Here is an 18,623-nt window from a genome sequence, read left to right as displayed (position 1 = left end):
ACTAGTATATTTAATTACCTATAACAATAGCATTAATAATGAATTTTTTGAATAGAGCAAATTATAAAGTAAAACAATGTCTTGCATTCCTTAAGTTAAGCATAAAGTTTATAAATTCCTACTTTGTTATTAAAAATTCCAGTCAACGATTAGATTGCTTGTCCTATGACGTGTTTCACATATCACAGAGGCTGTTTACAAGTGGCATCAGTTATGACTAGGTCACTGCAAAGGAGACTGTCACATTATTACACTTGCACAGTAGTAATTTAGGGCATTATGGTAGTATTGATAAAGTAAATAATGGCCTAAATTACCACTCTAATAACATACTATAATCAAGTTTGTGGCACAAATTAAACTTTCAGTTTAGAATAGGAGTGTATAACTTAGTTGGTTGACATTTACATGTCAATTAGAAATGGAAGGACTTGTGGTCTTGTGGACTTTTCATTAACAATCTTTCCACAATTTGCATGTTATTTTTCCTAAATTTTGTCTATGATAGTAACATGCCTGTGTGTATATGAACAATTATAATTTTGATTAATTTACACTGCTGCCATAAGCCTAGCCTTCGCTGATTAATACAGTTCAAATCTAGGTTGGAGTCTAAATTAGTATTTAGACAAACCTAGATTATAATTCTATGGTTACAAGCACAAGGCTGATGCTATGTTTACCCACCAAATCCAGCGTTGTTTTTATAGCATAGATAAAAAAGCGCGTTATAACGTGCTTTATAATTTCGTTTTCTAAAACTGAATTATTTTGTTATCATTGATTCGGTGTCTGTCTTAGCTTATTAGGTTTGTTGAATGAATCAGGTTAAGAATATTGCTAACTATCACTTAATATTAAACTACTCACACTAAAAATACATTCAACAACATCTGAATTAAAATTTGAAGAACAATAATTTTTATTTTTTTTATTTACAATAATTTAAACTGACTGCTTCATATTATTTTCAACAAAAAACATTCGTCAAATTGTGCCGTCGTTTTGTACGGATGCTGTGTCGTCCATAGTAATATTTTAACAGTGCAATAATCGTAAACACTTTAGCTCTTCAGTCTAATGAGATGAATTACTGTAATATACATAGTCATTTTTTAACTATTTATACAATGTTACAATGGTCGAATAGGAAAAAAAATAAGCTTTTACTTGATATATATATATGTATTTGTATATATAATGTACTTACTATCCTAGTAATATTACCTTCTTTAATTTTTCCTGAAAAAAAAAAAGTATTTGCTTTTACGACTTTGTCCTCCGGGGCAAGTGATATACTTAATGTCTTATTTTCAAACAAACATCTTATTTTCATTTTGAGTTCGAACTTGACATATAACAATTCATAAGAGACTTGTAGTATGTTTGTAAATAAGGGATTTATATTTGTAATATTGTGATAAATTATTATTATACCTAAGTGGGCAAGTAAAAAAGAGTGAGATAGAAAAAAAAAGTTAATATCAGAAATAGACAAGAGTCCTAATGACAAAAAAAAACAAAAATATATGTTTTATAATTTGCTTAATTAAATAACAAATAATTAACCTCTTAACACCTAGTACTACACTCAAAATAAGTTTGAGCAAAACCTTAATTACACAATACACTAACTTAACAATGGTTAGATTAGATATGATACAATTATCAATTTAAAAAATCTGAAATATGTCTGTCATAATACATACCATTTATTGAGTTTGGAGTCCTTTTTATACTTAAAAACAAAAATTATGCTAGGATTTTTTAATACATCTCAATTAGTCCTAAATAGTTGATGTGCTTAACAGCTTACACCTGTATTGAATTTTTTTTTGTTCTGTTCTGACATGGATTTACAGACTGACGTATTTGTGAGAAAGTTGACATTGACAACGACGAATAGTTATAGTCTATGCCTAAAATCGGATACCTAAACAATGGATTCCCTCTGGATATCAACAAATGTTTCAAACATTGGTATTTTTATGCCGTTCGGTTCTTCAGCGTCTTCTGGTTCGGTCTTGACAAATACTTCTTCAATTTGCATGGGGTCTTTGGAACATCCAGGCAATTGCGTTATGGAACGTAATTCCCTGCATTTCTTTTTCGCCTGCGCGTGAGTCATGTTTAGATGTTTGGTGAAATAGTGAATGCGGACATAAGATTGAGTTTTGAACTTTTTTCCACACTCATTACAACCATATAGCTCTTCTTCGTTTGTTGGTGATTGGGGATTCTGAAAGAGTTTTTGAGCTTTTACTTACTTATTTCGTACAGCTATTTATTACCTCATATCTAATAACATACGTTCCAAGTGCGTGTGAGTGTGAATATGTATGCTTAATGTTTATATATAACATTATTAACGTTGATCGGTCCAAGTACCCCAAACTTATAAGCTTATTTATTATTATCAGCCAATTTATGTACATCATAATATAAAATTGTAAACAGGTGGACTTTGTGTATAAAATGTAACTTGGTGAAATATCATACCATATCCTCTACCATGATAAGTTTCCTCTTATTCTGCCTTCGTATTTGTGCACGCGTCATATGCAAGTGCGCAACCTGATAGTGCACCTTGACATAAGACTGTGTCTTGAATTCCCTTCCACACTCGGTACACGGGAACAGCTCACCTGCGTGCGACTTTATGTGCCGAGTCAGAACTTGCTGATTCTGGAATTAAATTTACTATTTTTACTCCATATTTTAGATCGAAACTTATTTTGTTTATAATCATGTCTCTACTGCGCTAATATTTGTTTGTTCATTGATGACGTTCCGCAACAGACACTTTTTTTAAGACACTTCACTCATTAACTCCATTATTAACAATAAAATTTTCTATGTACGTTTTAATGAGACCTCGTTTAGGAGTCAAAATATCATCTTAAGCGTTGCCTGTCAAACTTTGTTAATAGTTTGACAGCTCTTAAACTAGAAAACTTATATTTGCATAAACAATATAAGCTCTATAGTTCAGTAGTCGATAAATTTATGTAAAATGGAATATGAAAACTTTACTATTTTTATTTTGTCTCCTTTTTATCATGAAGATTGGCATTTGACAGTTAATGAACGTTATAGATTGAAGACCTTTGCCCATATATTGCAGTTTGATATTTTTTCTATTTTAAGTACATTTTTCTTCGTAAATATTTTAAAGCATGTATTCCTTTTTAATTATATTATATTTTCCTATATAATCTACTAACCGCAAACGCCTTCTGACAATGTGGACAATGTTTGTCCCGAGGTGGGATGGCCCCCAAATGGCGTGTGGCGATGTGGTCTCGCAGACGCACTGGGGTCCTAAACACTCTGCCACAGGTACAGGCATGACCGCCTGCGTGTTGTAAGTGGGTCCATTTAATGTGAGATCGAACTTCACCCTTTGAATAGTAAAGACGCTTACAATGATCACATTGATACCTGGAAAGTTTCGATAAAAATTATTATTTATATTTGAAATCACATCATTTTTGACAAATAAGCTTTCTGGTTGTTTTATATACATATATGTTGGTTTTTATATCGAAAATAATGTAACAATTCACAAGCGACATTTTTCGAAAAAAATTTCGATTAATTAAAACTTATTCGTCTAGAATTCATAAATTAAAGAAGTGAATGAAAACGTATAATAGTAATTGCAGTATTTGCAATAATTTAGTAATAGTATAGACTTACTTCTTGCCACCATCAACATGCATTCTCTGAACATGGTTGTGCATCTTTGCGCGGGTCTCAAACGGCCGCTTGCAGTAAGTACAGCGGTTGTCTTCGTCGGGACGACTGAAATTGTATCAATCATACATAAACCTAACACAAAATTGCATTTGATTAATAAAGACGAGGTCACACACTCGTATTCGGAAACGTAATACAAAAAAAAACTCATGGTTTTATCCAAGCGTGATCAAAAATAAAATAGCTATTGAATTATAATAAATTAATGAATATTGGGCAGTTAAAATATAAAACACACCATTGCGATTATGTAAAAAAAATTTAAATGGTACATTTAAGATTCCGGCGTTTGAACACAGCTATGAGAGTAAATGAGAGCATAAACTATAACATCTACGTGGCCAGTCTCAATAGAAAAAGTTTGCGACTTTTGAACACAGCTATCAGTCGTGCGTCTGATAGGAATACCCAACAGATATGATACTCTTATGAGAGGATAAACTATAACATCTATGTGGCCAGTCTCAATAGAAATAAATTGCCATAGACAGTTCTGAAGAACTTTCTATTTATCCACAACATATCTTAAACACAGTAAAATCAAAGTTTCTATTTATAAGGGGCATATTTTAACAACTGCACACGTTTTGGAATTTTGTCTGAAACAAACGTTTAGTATAAAAAGTTGTAATCTTTCACTTACACAGTAAAATTAACCGCATGCGCGGCTTTATAGTGCTCCTCCAGCAGATGTGAATTCCTAAAATTCTCCGAACACTCCAAACAGACAACTTCACAAGATTCGTGTGTCAGCATGTGTGTCTTTAGGTACGATTTGTGTTTGAAAGTCCGGTCACATTCCGGACATTTCACTATTTTTGAGTCTTGAACTTCTTTGTTATGTTTTCTGTAAATTATGTTATGTTATTTTATTTTTATGTCCTAAAACTTTTATCGTTTTTAAATTATGTATATAAATCCAAACAGGCCATAACATAGTAATGGCAATGATGGCAGTATTCTGTGAATGAAGCGATTCTTTTAATTCAGCGCATATTACTTATTTTTAAACATTCATTAATTTATTTCTCCGTTTTAAACGATACTTAACGCTATTACTCGTAGATTCAAAAAAAATAATCTAAATCATTTATTCATATAGGTAACACAATAACGTCAAAAAATAACGTATATTAAATGTTTCTAATTTTACATTTACTGCCAGCTCTCAAATTAAGGGCGTAGAACGGAAGAGAAGGACTGGCAATAAAATCTCCGCCACTCTTTTTAAACGCCAAGTTTTTTGTTTCACACAATGTTTGTAAGGAGCTGCAACCATTACACCATGTTCCACATTACATCTTAAGTAATTATTACTCAATTAATAATTTTAAAAGAAATACAAAGTTTTGTCTTCTATCAGCAGTAGGCATGGTGGAATAAGAGCACGCACTTAAATTCTTGTGGAAACAACACTCATAGTCGAAATAACTAACATCACCGCATACACGAATTCAAGTCCGACCAGTCACTACACACGCACCCTTTAAACTTCACTTAGTAAACGAATGTTTTTCTGCTTAAATTTTTATTTATTTTTCTAGAGAAATGGGTAAATAAATAATTACGAATTAAAAGTACATTCAATTCATAAGATATATCTAAGCACATTTAATTAATATCTACCTTTCTACCTTCTAAATTTGTTGAGTCAAAATCGATAATTCTAGTTAAATTAATATTTTTATTTATTTACGCAGTGGATCTATTAATAAATATATAAACATTTCATAGTTTGAATGTGATAGTAATCTTTGGACATTAGAAACTGGGTTAAGTACAGAAAAGCGCACCTAATATGATTCCGGTACCACCCACTCTCATAGTAGACCTGTTGGCAGATGGGGCACTCCATTGGGGTCGATTTTGTATGAATCTGCTCAATGTGACGGCGCAGGTATTGTGGACGCCTGGAAAGATAACACAGTCAGTAAACAATACGTAATAAAAAATATCAAATCACAATCACGCACACGTGGTTCTAGAAAAAAACCTTAAAGCTAAATACAACTTTCATGTGTCCAAACCCAATACATTTTTGACAAACATGAGACAATACTTAGCGATAAGTATTGACTTAGATTCTCACCCTAAGCGAACTCCCAAATGCCAAAAACGTGTTGGATTTGGCATACGGGAATCATAGTTAGCGCTAACAATATTACCTTCTGCCTCACAATATAATTCATACAAAACTGGCACAATGATGGTCCTGCGTGAAACTCCTTGTGTTCATTTTATATTACAGCTTTAGAAAAACCTTTTTTGCAAAAAAAAAATAAGAATAATATTCCTAGAAAGAGTTTGATGCTGACGAACGCCTTATACTCTCAATGTTCAAGGCTAAGCGGATAAAACTCATAACGTCCCATAATAATTACTCACTTGAAGGTAGACCCGCACTGGTCGCAGTTAAACGTATTCCCGCTGTGCATAAAAGATACGTGGCCTGCCACTGCGTCTTTGTCTTTGTATCGCACGCTGCACACCATACACCTATAATAATAATAATACACCTTACCAAGAATAATATTTAGAATAATATATCAATAATCAAAACAAAAATGTATTGGATTAACCTTTATAGGTCTAACTTGTAACTAATGGGTAATGTATTCTAATAAGTCAAGTAGTTTGAGTTTATTATTTACAATTTCTAAAAATTCAAATTTAAATAAGGATTGCTTAGTTTTAATATTTGTCCGTTCGGCATCTATCGTTCAACAACTGAGCGTTTAAGGTACATTTTGCTCCACTCTACTAGATGGAATGGCCCTCTTAAGTATTTCCGAACCAATTCGACCGAAAGAAAAGAGCGTGCCGATTCTTAATAGCCCGTTAACTCAAGCCTTCTGGCAGTGTGATTTTTCCATGGGCGGTATCACTTAACATCGGATAAGCCTATTTTGAAAGCGTTTTTCCAATCACAAACTTGTTTTAAGCATTCTCAAGTCTCAGAACAGTTTGACAGTTCCCGAACGCATGATCTTTGTAACAATTGTGACAACGTAATAATAATAATAATCGTTTATTTGATCAATAACAAATATCCGCACAATCAGCCATATATAAATAGCTATGCAAGTGTAGTGCAAGTGCAATGTAAAATTTTACAATGTCTTATGAAGATCATAAAATAACGTCAACGTTAAATTATTTACAATCGGTGTAAAATATATGGTCCAAATACTCGCCTACGCTATAAAGGCACTTTGGCTTTAACCATTGAAAGAATTACATGGCTGTGATCTATGATTTCTAGGAAGGTGATTAAACAGCTTTATAGCCATGGCGTAACAATTTTTTGTATACATCGTGGTGGAGCACGCAGGCACTCGCATCTTACATACGCATGTACGTTGTATATTCTCATTTTTATTGTGTAGTAATGGTCGGGCAATATTTACATTTGTGATATACTACAAGTATAATAATTAAGAAAACAATTTTAGAAAAAAATATAATTGTTAAATAGTAAGGAAGATTTTACGTTGTTCATATAAACACAAACAAATTCAATATTTTAATGGATCGTTCACCTAATACATGATCTAGGGTGCAAATGCGTATGTAGAAACACTGTTCTTTGCAACTACATAATGTATGTAACATATATTAAAATCCATTTTGACCTTACTTGAAATGCTATTTATACTTGTATACTTGGATACTTGTTATACTATTATTTTCTAAACTCCTACCTGTATCTTCTATAATGTCGCAATTTGTGACGATGAAGTGTCTCCTCACTCTTCATATAAGTGTTGCACACTTCGCAAACAAATTCACCTGATTCCTGAAAAATTATGAAATAACTTAAGAAGAATTTAGCGGACGGCTGAATATTCTATTTTTATTTATTTATTCACACTTCGTTGCAATAAAAATAATAGAAACACAAATAACACAATACACACAACAATAACACAATAAAATTACAAGGGATGCAACGGGCGGCCTTATCGCTAGTAAGCGATCTCTTCCAGGCAACCCTAGTATAAGAGAAAAAAGTTGAATACAAGAAGTGCAGAACCAAATGTACAAAAAATATTAATAACAAACTAAAAACTAAGTTTTAAAAGATGATAGAGAGGTAGCCAATCATATGGAGTCTGGCAGCCTATTCCACAACTTCATGTCGGAGATCCTAAATATATGCCCATGAAGGATGAGCTGTGGGATGGAATTTCCAATAAACATCTATTGGCAGAGTGTAACATATAATTAGAATTTGAAGTGATTTTTGAGATAAGATTGGGATTAAAAAGAATTAGGTACAGAAGTTGAAGAAAATGAGCGTCACGTCTGAGTCGAATAGGTACCCCAGCTGCCTGCGGAATTTAGACACATGGTCATATTTCCGAAGACCAAATATGAAACGTATGCAGAAATTCTGCAGGCTTTGCCATTTTATTATTAATCAGACTACAAATACCTATGGAGGTAGATCTTCAACTTTAAATATTCAGTCTAAAATTAGACAATGAAAGAGAAATAAGTTCATGAAAGAATAACAAAAATTATTCAACAAAACAGTTTCTTGGTAACTAACCTTTGCATGCAACTTCATATGCACATCATAGGCATCTTTCACAACAAAACCAGCGGCACAACCCTTGCATATGTAATTCATATGTTTTCGAGACTCATAGGCCTCTTTCAACTCGGCAAGACGCTCCTCTTCGGTAATTGTCACTATCTCTATCTGGTTAAGGATGTCATATCCATAGTATTCCTCAGTTCCTGAAAGATCAAAAAAATATTTTAAATGGTTTAAACCAGTAGTGCAGAAGTTTTGGCCTTGTGATTTCAACATGAGAGATTCATTCCAGAGGTCGAAAGTTCAACCTCTGCCTCCGTGTGTTAATGGTTGCTCCTATGGTGAAGTAAAACATTGTTAACGGCATAGTTTAGTCCCGAAAATTCAAAAGCTCATGTCACACTTACTTTCCTATTAGCATAAAAATTACTATGATACAGATACAAAAAAATTTGGCTGAGACCAAGAGGGTTGTAGCGCCTCTGGTATTTTTGAATCGTATACAGTCGAAAAATCATGTTCGACTGTCTTTCTTTTTGGAAGTATATATATATCAAAGTATCCAAAAAGTAGATAGCAAGTGCTTCAGTTAAGTGAACTGCTTCACAGAGGGCTATGATTTTGGCACTTTTACATCATTAATTAGGTCTAGTCAAATTGATGCAAAACAAACATTTGTTGTTTATATATTATATACAAGATTATAATTATAAACACACCAACCTTTTGAAGAACCTTCTTTAGATGGTTTTTCAGTAGTGGATTTTTTCTGAAACAAAATTAACACAACTTACGATGTCATTCATATTGCTATTCAATTATAACACATAGATACTCAATATGAATTAGAGAAACACACAAGTATGTATTATTAAATGATAATTTTAGAATCATGGGGTATAATATTTTAGAATGTAACTGAAGAAACTCTTTGAACTCTTATGTATGAAAACATACATATTACTTTACAATGGACATAATGACTTTTTCTTTACTTTTCATTACCTCAGGTTCCCATTCATCATCAGAAAGCATTATCTTCTTCCGTCTTTGTATAATTGGATTTCTGTTTTTCTTTTTTTTACCCGTTGATGTAGATGACTCTGCTTTATCTAAAAATATTTTAATCAAATTTGTTACTAAGACAAAACTTTAATTATTTAACATATATCAAAAGAAAGAATATAAGAAATAATTGTCTATACCTTTTTTTAATTTAAGCATTTTATAAATTGAAACTTATAGGACTATTTGGTTGAAGCTCACTAACATAGACATATATTGTTTCTAATTTAGGCCACTTTTTTAATCTACATAAACAAAATATTACAAGATATACTATAACATTTTAAGTTAAAATTTAAACTGTAATAATTCAAAAAGGTAAAATGTATTGTGTTTTAGTATAGTTTAATTTTTTTTAATTCAAAGTCATAAATTAGATAAAAATTAACAATACAAGGTTTGGAGTTGAATCAAAATGTGTATCACAATGCAAACACTTTATCATAAGCTTATTATTTTTATGCATCATTGCTCAAAATATTTCACTTTCTGACTCTAAGAATATTCTAATATTAAAATAAATACAAAAAGTAACAGTATATCTGTCATGCTTTCATGCCTAAGCCGCTGACCCAATTTCAATATGAAGTTAAAATATAAATTCTACTTTATTGTGTCAATATTTATTATAATTAGGAAAGGGATTATATTCCTCAGATTAAAATAGTATTTTAAGATGTTTAGAAAATGTTTTGTATTTAGTTACCATGCAACAAAGATTGCTGTGCTATTTTCAACAATAATAATTTACAAAAGTACCTACCATTCATTAAAATATCTATAATTCCAAGCACTTCTGGCATATCTGGTGGCTCACTTTTAATTACCATTTTCGCTACAGGCTCTTTATGTTTCGATAAGTTCATAATTTTGTTCTGACCATCTTTTTTTATAGTTCCTTCCACATCACATATTTTTTCTTCCATTTCTATTTATTAAGGTGAACACAACACAACACAACGTTAATAAAAAAGGAATCCGAAACCGATAAAACTAAGCAAGATTTTAAGTAATTATTTTCACTTTGTAACTTCCTAATACTGCTTTCTTTTACTTCTTACCCCGTCTTTCGATTTATATGACAAAAAAACATCTTCATCTAAAACATTACACAGATTTTGCAGACTTTTTTATGTATGTATGTCATTCCATTACCACAAAACTAAAGAAGTAATTCGCCATTATAGATAAAAACAATCCACGAATTAAAGTTTAATAAAGGCATTTGAAACAAGTGCCTCCATTGAATGTGATTACAGACAGGTAACAATAAATATTTTTATCAGACTATGAATTATGGTGATAAGATCACGATCAAAAGTATCATCTTTAGTGCTTTTTTTTAATAACATTTTATTGATCAACTTTGACGACAAAAAATTAACACAAATCTCATCTTCGTGAGACTAACTGTCGACTGTCAAGTGTCAAGTCAAAAGACGACTAGACTAGAATAGTGATAGTAACGTCGAATACATACTATTAACCGTTTAACTATTAATCATTTCATAGATTACTTTGTAATTTGACATTTTAAAGGGATAGAAGAGTACCAAATTTCTTTTTACGTTAGTACGTATCTATAATCTATAAACAAGTGTTATAAATTTGAGGTGGGTATGATGGAAATAATCGAATAAAAACATTGATCATGATCATATTTAGTCCAATTTAGTTATATCATTTTTGAGTCACTCAATCAAAACACAAACTGTTGCTGTGTAAGACGGAATCTAACTTAATGGATTCTACTCTAGTCGCTCTTTATTATTACGTATTAAGTAAAGTTTGCAATACAATCGTGAATCACGATTCGAGACAACACGAGCGCCACGAATGGTAATCAACTAAAAGATGAACGGCGTCTGATTCCGTTTTTCCCATTTCTAAAAGTAATCATCCAGAAATGGAATGTATAAAGCCTGGCATTACCAGTTTTTTTTTTATAGATCGGAATAATAAAACAAAATTATTATAGTTATTCTTCCTTATTTAATTATTATCAAAAATTGTAATACATAACTTAATAAAAAAATTAGACAAATATTTTTATTAGCACTTAAAAATACAATACATACATTATACGATTTGTAATCTCAAAATATAATATTTATTTCCTTTTATACATTTGGTATTTAACCCAACTATAGGGGTATTAAAAGAAAAAATATACCAAGTTATAAATTTTTCAAGTGTTAAATTTTTATACATTGCATACTTAGATATCTTTTTACAGTTCTAAATAAAATGCGTCAAATAATACTGATCTATATGATATATGATTAGTTTTCAATTCAACAGGAAACTCGCAATTTTACTTGTATAATTAAGCTGCCAATAGTAGTTGTTACACATTATATTAACAATCTCAGTATATTTTTATCTTTCATATTAATTATGCCCTGGCCAAGTGCAATGAAACTTGTATAAATAGGTATTGTTCAAAATTGTGCAGACTACAAATGGTTATGTTATAAATGTATAAAGTTTTTGTATATGGGCTTATGAATTACTTAGTCAATTCCATTATAGTAAATTGTGTAATTTATTATTAAGACTCAAATATTAATAATTACAAATTACATTCAATGTGGTAACTACACAACAACTAAGTAGTATAAATTATAATTACTGTCATGAAATATAGACAAGACTGTGGGAAAAAAGAAAATATAAATAATCATTTGATAGCCAAGTTGTTGAGGATTATTTTTTCAAATGTATTTGTAAAATAATTTGAGTCTTAATTAATATTATAATCATTAAACTTGTCCAGTCAAAAGCAGTTGACTTAAAACATTTTGCACCAGCAATTAATATAAAAATATTGACTATCATATTTTGGAAGAATTTATTAATAATAATCTGTTGTGTTATAAGCACAATTTTTAAAAGTTGTGCGCAGCAAAGATTTTAGATATAGTAATGACGCAAAATCGTAACATTAAGAATTAAAGTAAAAATAAAAGTAATAGAAAACTGAGAATTTGCGCTTAGAACACAACTTGAACCTAAATCTACAATTACACTATATAATATGTAACATTGCAACTTTTTACAGAGAAATTCTGTATGAAAGCAGAATAACACAATTTTATCTCTGGTTTTCATTCTTACTTATAGACTTAAGCGCATGATCATTCATATGCAATATGCTTTTTTTTAAATATTTTCAATTGACTGTTACATTAGTAACAAAGGAACTGGCGGTGATGACCTCAGGAGAAAATTTAATGAGAACAAAAAGACTTGATTGTTATATTTAATCTTAGGAATAAGATTAGTTACATCTCATATTAGTCATAAAGTACAAATAAATCAGTACAATGACCTCATTCCGTCTATGACACGCTCAAGTCGCGATGTGTTGCCTAGTTTCTCTGACGAACACTATATTTCGTCACGTTACTAATTCACGGTACTTAGTACATCAGGATGACTACTGGTATATTAAAATTTAAAATACGTAGTTTAAAAAAAGATTTGGTTTTACAAAAATTACCTATTACTTAATCATGTATTGGGCAAAGATATGCCACATACTTGGTATTACCCTTAAATGGCAGTATGAAGAAATCTGTGAAGAGTAATTTTTTATGAAGTAGTATTCAGATACAGTTTTATTGCATATACTATTTATACAGATAATATACATGGATTTCGATGTAACAATTCCAGTATGGAAGCTCAGTATATAATTATTTTAATGTCGTGTCCCAAAAAGTAATAAAGACTACAGTAATTACAATTCTGAGTTTTACATCAAATTTCTGAAAACCTATTCAATGTAACATGAAAAATAACATCCAATATATATAAGAAGAAAAAATTTAACCGATTCTTTTTTAATTAATATAAATAGATTTTTTTAATGTAAATAATATCCGTTCATATGTGCGCACATGTTATAAATTTAAAATTTATAAATTATAGCCCTACTCGGTGGGCCTATTAATTACTTGAAGTGGGCTGAGAGTCTACAATCCCAATTCACTGCAAACATGTTTTTTTATATTGGTATAAAATTCTAGTCAGAACTGATTATTCCAAACGTACCTTTTAGGTACAAGAAATTGCCTAAAATATAACTTATATAAGATAAGCTTACAACTGTTAAAATGTAATTTTTTCCTGAAAATATTTTGAATGAAGAATATTTACAGACTTAGAATACTTTTCATTGTTTTGTTTATTTTTGTTATTAAATTTTATACAAACGTTTATCATTTTTATACTTACGAGTATACAAAAAATCGTTTCTAAGAGTAAGATTTGGTAATTTTAATATTCTTATTGAGTCAATTTTTGCTGATGTTTTTTTTAAATAAATTAGCCTATTTATGACACAAAGCTTTTTTAAGTTGTAACATACACATACCTGTAAAATTGTCCAAATGAGAAAAAGCCTTGATCAATAATAACAATTGTATTCTAGCCACTTCACTAACACTAACACATTGTCACCATAGTATAGCATTTAGCTAGTTATGTCATCAAGGAACTCCACATACGTGAACGGAAAGTGACCGACTTTTCCGTTCAGCTCACCTTCCCATTGGCCATTTATGTTCATTTTTGTCACCTGCGATTAATATTTATATGGTTAAAAATTGTGTTTAAAAAATTGTCTAATTTCAACAGCTGCCAGCTAACAGCTTTATGCCAGTTGAACATTATAATTTTGTGCTACAATTGATAAGATTTAATTAATATTCTCTTGAACGATATTATTTTAATTATTGTTTTATATAGTTTAGTGGTATACATAAAATTATATGAATATTTTCGGATTATAAAATATAATGATAATTTACCTTAAGTATTTCTCCCTCCTGCAATTTAAGAGCAGTTTTGTCGTAGGCGTTAGGGACCCGCGATTGTCGTACGCGTGCTAACGCTGGCAGAGTGCGCTATAAACAATTACATGACATTTAATCTAGTCTAAGTCTAGTAGAATAATGAATAATAACTTAGTATTTTATAACAAATTATCTCATTAGAGAATAATTTTTATTGGGTTTTTATCTCAATTACCTGCATATTGGATCCTTTTTGCTGTTTATTGTTTGGAGGACTCGGGGGGTCGCCCAGCTGAGTCAGAGCCTCGGTTGCAGGATATGGCATTCCCGAAGGGTCCAACAACTGTAATAAAAAAAGATAATAAGTATTAAAAACCTTATGTTTAACTTAAGTACACAGTGTGTGTGTACTCATAATGAGTCGTAGTCGCAATAGTCGCAATTTTATTTTATTGCAAATTATAACTCCAAAATATTCTAACAGATGTCTAATAGATGGCACTGCTATGGTAAACCGACAAACGTGTCATATAAGCTACAATTCAATATCATGATTACCACGTGTTATTAAGGCTAAAGTGTAAATTAAATTTATTTTGTAGTAAACGAAATAGCGTGAAATTCAATTATTTCTACTTTTTTTTAATTTTTGGTGTTAGCATAGCCAACCACGTGTTACTTAGACCGAAATGTAAATCAAATTCAAATTATAGTGACGATAATACAGTGCAATTATTCTTTCGTGTCACGGTATTTAGGCTAACTAAAACCACATTAAGAAGAAACGAAGTTCGCGGGGACAGCTAGTTATATTATAAATAGTTAACTTATGAGCTGTCAAATATTTTGCGTTTGTATAATATGCTAGTAACAGATACTAACCCTCTGTACATAGGGTACTGGTATAGAGCCTGTGCGTCCCTGAGCGTTCCGCGCGGTCCACCACTGCTCCTCATCGCGATTTATCACCATCAGCCGTTCGCCACGACGGAACGGTAAGTCGTCGGCGTCCTTGAAAATATATAAGTAACTATTAATTTTAAAAGCTAAGCTAGTTGATATAGTTGAAAGAAAAACTTTAAAAATCTATATAACATAATTTGCACAGACTACTGCGCATAGTAAAGAATATCTATATTTACTCGACAGATTATTCATAGGTGACGTTGGGATTAGTAGGATAGGAAAAATACTATATCTTCTTTATAAAGGATTTGGCATTATACTGTTTGACTAGTCAATTATTTTTCTATTTAATTAAATTTAAAGATATGTTATCTTCATGAGTCCTAGTTTTACTTTTAAAGTTTCCTACTATTATGACTGATAATTTAATTTATTACATAAATAAACTTATAATGTTTTAGGAAAATATCGTAGGATTTACAGGACGTAACAATGGATTATTTGCTATTAGTTGTTATAAAATATCACGTACAGATCGTACGTACGAACAAAAGATGCATGAGTTAGGGCTAAAAAAGTATAGTACGATTTGTATTCGCAACAGACATTGTGCAATAAATAAATAATTTTAACATCATAAACCAAAATAGGTCATCATTCACCATGTTCTATACATCACTATCTATTTTTATCCGTGGCAAGAAATTATTAAATTTAAAGAATTAGCCGGTTACGCATAGCCTAGTGCCACATTTTCTATTTATTTATAGCAGAACTTCTATTGGATAAGGTTACGCTTATTTACGCATGTATTTGGATGATTCAAAAGCTGTTGCTTCATTAAATGAGAGTAGAGAAATTGTTTGTACGATATAACATATTTGGACAAATGTTACAGTGAACTGACTAATTTATGATATTACATAATATTTTTAAAGTGACATCTTGATGTAGCTAGATCTGGCGTTAACATCGATGTGAAATCCAGGTAACCAAACCTTTGTAAAGTATACACCTATAACGACATATTAACTATTTTATTTATATACTTTCAAAGATTAAAAGATACTTACGCTACCATCAAAGTCGAACTTGGCGATTACAACTTCCAGTACATGGTGAGGCTGGGCAGGCGGCGGTGCGGCTGCTTGCGCATTTGCTTGTGGCAGTGGCCGAACTAAAGGAGTGGTGTCCAGGTAATGAAGCCGATAGAAGGCGAGTAAGGCTGGCATATCAGCGAATAGTTGGTTACCAATGCGGAAACGTGTACCACCGTCCGGAGACACCACTCGGTTTATTATATAATGAGATACTCTATCATCCTCCCTGCAAACAATAAAGTACATAGAAATACGTATTTTATAATTAACAATAAGTAGTATCACAGATTTTATATACATCTATAAAAAATGCAAGTAGCCAACTCTTTTATAGAATGCATTTAACATCAATATTTTTTTTGTACAGATAAAGTTCTATGGCTATGATAATCTCTCTATCTATCTATCTCTCATTGTATGTTACATTAGTCTTGGTCTACATCCAAGGTTGTAATGCAAATACATACATTTATAATATGCTATTCTTACTCAAGTGTTTCTTAATAAGGAAGGTCATGTAAGATTCTATAATAAATCAATACATTTTACTTTTGTATAAGTTATTTTGTTTTACAAAAATTTGCTTAAAATAGAGAAAAGTCAATATGACATGTTTTTACCGTTACTACATTATAATATAAATTCAAATTAGTTAAATAAAAAGAACACAGTTCCAACAAAGGGGAAAAACAGCATACCTGACACATAAAACATAATCTCCATGAATTGTTTTAGAGTCTCGTACTAGAAAAACACCACTCTCAGTTTCATTTAGTAAAAGTTTGGTTGCCTCAGCTCTTGACAGTCCACCAAAATACCAGCTGTAAGAAATATCAGCAATGTAAGAATGTATCATTTACAAATTTATTGTATTGCTACTAATAATTCTATACAGGAAAATTTTGAAATATAGAGTTCTGATATTTTCTAAGTAATAATTAAATTTTGTATGAATCATGATGTGTCACTTCAACAAATTGTAAAATAAAATTATTTACAAAGGAACTGGGATAAGAACAAAAATATTTATTTTGAATTATTGGTTGATATTGGTATGTGCATTATGCAGAACTATAATTTATTTTGATAGATGTTATTAAATTTTAATTTTATTTATTCAGTAATTCAAAAAGACCTATAGGTACTATAAACAGTATAGTAAAACCTGCTCACATCACATTTATTACAATTCTCATAATGCTATATTGGTCCTGAAGCAAAAATCCAACACAGCATACAAATGTTAATTCTATGAAATTTTGTTTCATTTATATATTTTTTATTTTATTTTGACTTTTCTGCTAAAGATGATTTTATTTCAAGGAGCCTAAAAACTGTTATATATAATTTAGCTTACTGATTTGAGTAAGCAACTTTAAAAATCCCCAAAAATTATTTTTAGGTAAGGCATTTTCACAAAAAACATAAAAACTAAACAATTAGTAACACATAAATTCTATGTTCCCAGAATATGTTTATACAACAGGTAGTTAACCTAGCTCAAATTTAGATCAGTTGTAAAACAATGTTTAGCAGAACTGCACTAAAATCTAATTTTATGATCTTAAAACTCATTTCTTAATTTAGCACCTTTGTGTCCAATTCACATTATAAAGTATATAGTCAATTATTTCAGATTAGAAGAGATAATTATACTTCATGATACATTCTACACACAGGCATACTACATGCTTCTAATTATCTTAGTTTCATTTCAATGCTTCTTTTATTAGAATCAAATTACTTTTGTTGTTTAGACATTTTAGTTCTAAACTAAACCTAATTAGAGCAATGGAGTTTTTACCTGGACATGTCATTTTGATCAAACGAAACCCCAATAGTAGGGTTCGCCATCCTAGAACTTGAATAAAAATTGAAATAACAAGCGCCAATTAGCATTCATCGGCTCTCCATCGCTGACGGAAGTTGGCTGATTACACTGTGGTTATCATCTACCCCGGACATATGCACTTCCTGAGATACACCTAACGATGCTTTCACTAATACAAACATAAAACGACACATTAATTATTGTAATCAACAAAAATTTCAATTTGTTGACATCTATTCACTGTGACTGTCATCAAATCACCAAGTTATATGAACATCAAAACACATGTTTCCGAATTTCCCGCACGCTGATGAAGCGTCACCTTCGCACGCATACCTCTCTCACTAACTTACTGATGATATAAATGTAATAAGTCTATTAATAGATTGCATAAAAATAATATTGTAAACCACACACGCGAACTTTCAGGCCATGGGGCGTAGACACAAGTGATTTTTTTTATTTTGACGCATTACGTTCTAGGAGCCAAAATTTGTCGTTGACTACTGTCTCTATGCAATGTATAATATTATGTTCACAAAAGAGTTTATAAAAGCTTATTTATTAAGCGATAAGGTGCTAAATCGATTACTTTCTTAAGGGCATGTTTTAAAAAAAGTTCA

At 30.8% G+C, this 18,623-nt stretch overlaps 2 protein-coding genes across 5 annotated transcripts; both read right to left on the bottom strand.

The window, feature by feature from the left end:
• Positions 1-46: 46 nt before the first annotated feature.
• LOC123715418 (zinc finger protein 26-like) lies at positions 47-10,781 on the bottom strand. 3 transcript variants are annotated; one of them, XR_006754427.1, is made up of 14 exons: positions 10,128-10,781; positions 9,305-9,411; positions 9,023-9,068; positions 8,312-8,502; positions 7,461-7,555; positions 6,145-6,255; positions 5,553-5,669; positions 4,403-4,606; positions 3,700-3,804; positions 3,225-3,441; positions 2,500-2,685; positions 1,710-2,239; positions 1,211-1,242; positions 47-225 (listed from the first exon to the last, which is right to left on the bottom strand). XR_006754427.1 is itself a non-coding variant. In XM_045670413.1 (12 exons), the coding sequence occupies exons 1-12, from the start codon at positions 10,288-10,290 to the stop codon at positions 1,934-1,936; spliced, it is 1,848 nt and encodes a 615-aa protein (XP_045526369.1). In that variant the 5' UTR covers positions 10,291-10,781; the 3' UTR covers positions 1,709-1,933. The 3 variants fall into 3 exon arrangements, 1 of the variants encoding a protein (XP_045526369.1); XR_006754426.1 differs by having other exon boundaries at positions 1,228-1,242; XM_045670413.1 differs by lacking the exons at positions 47-225; positions 1,211-1,242 and having other exon boundaries at positions 1,709-2,239.
• A 684-nt stretch (positions 10,782-11,465) lies between these two features.
• Positions 11,466-18,607, bottom strand: LOC123715512 (adapter molecule Crk). Of its 2 annotated transcripts, XM_045670545.1 has the most exons (8): positions 18,262-18,607; positions 17,974-18,169; positions 16,868-16,990; positions 16,143-16,395; positions 15,046-15,174; positions 14,399-14,506; positions 14,179-14,274; positions 11,466-13,946 (listed from the first exon to the last, which is right to left on the bottom strand). In XM_045670545.1, the coding sequence occupies exons 2-8, from the start codon at positions 18,066-18,068 to the stop codon at positions 13,842-13,844; spliced, it is 909 nt and encodes a 302-aa protein (XP_045526501.1). In that variant the 5' UTR covers positions 18,069-18,169; positions 18,262-18,607; the 3' UTR covers positions 11,466-13,841. The 2 variants fall into 2 exon arrangements, with proteins under 2 accessions (XP_045526501.1, XP_045526500.1); XM_045670544.1 differs by having other exon boundaries at positions 17,974-18,607.
• Positions 18,608-18,623: the final 16 nt, after the last annotated feature.

The sequence above is a fragment of the Pieris brassicae genome, chromosome 10, assembly GCF_905147105.1.
Source record: "Pieris brassicae chromosome 10, ilPieBrab1.1, whole genome shotgun sequence".
In the NCBI taxonomy this organism is placed as follows: Eukaryota; Metazoa; Arthropoda; class Insecta; order Lepidoptera; family Pieridae; genus Pieris; species Pieris brassicae.
Note: the sequence above shows the minus strand (reverse complement) of the source record. Positions and strands in the feature narration are given on the sequence as shown.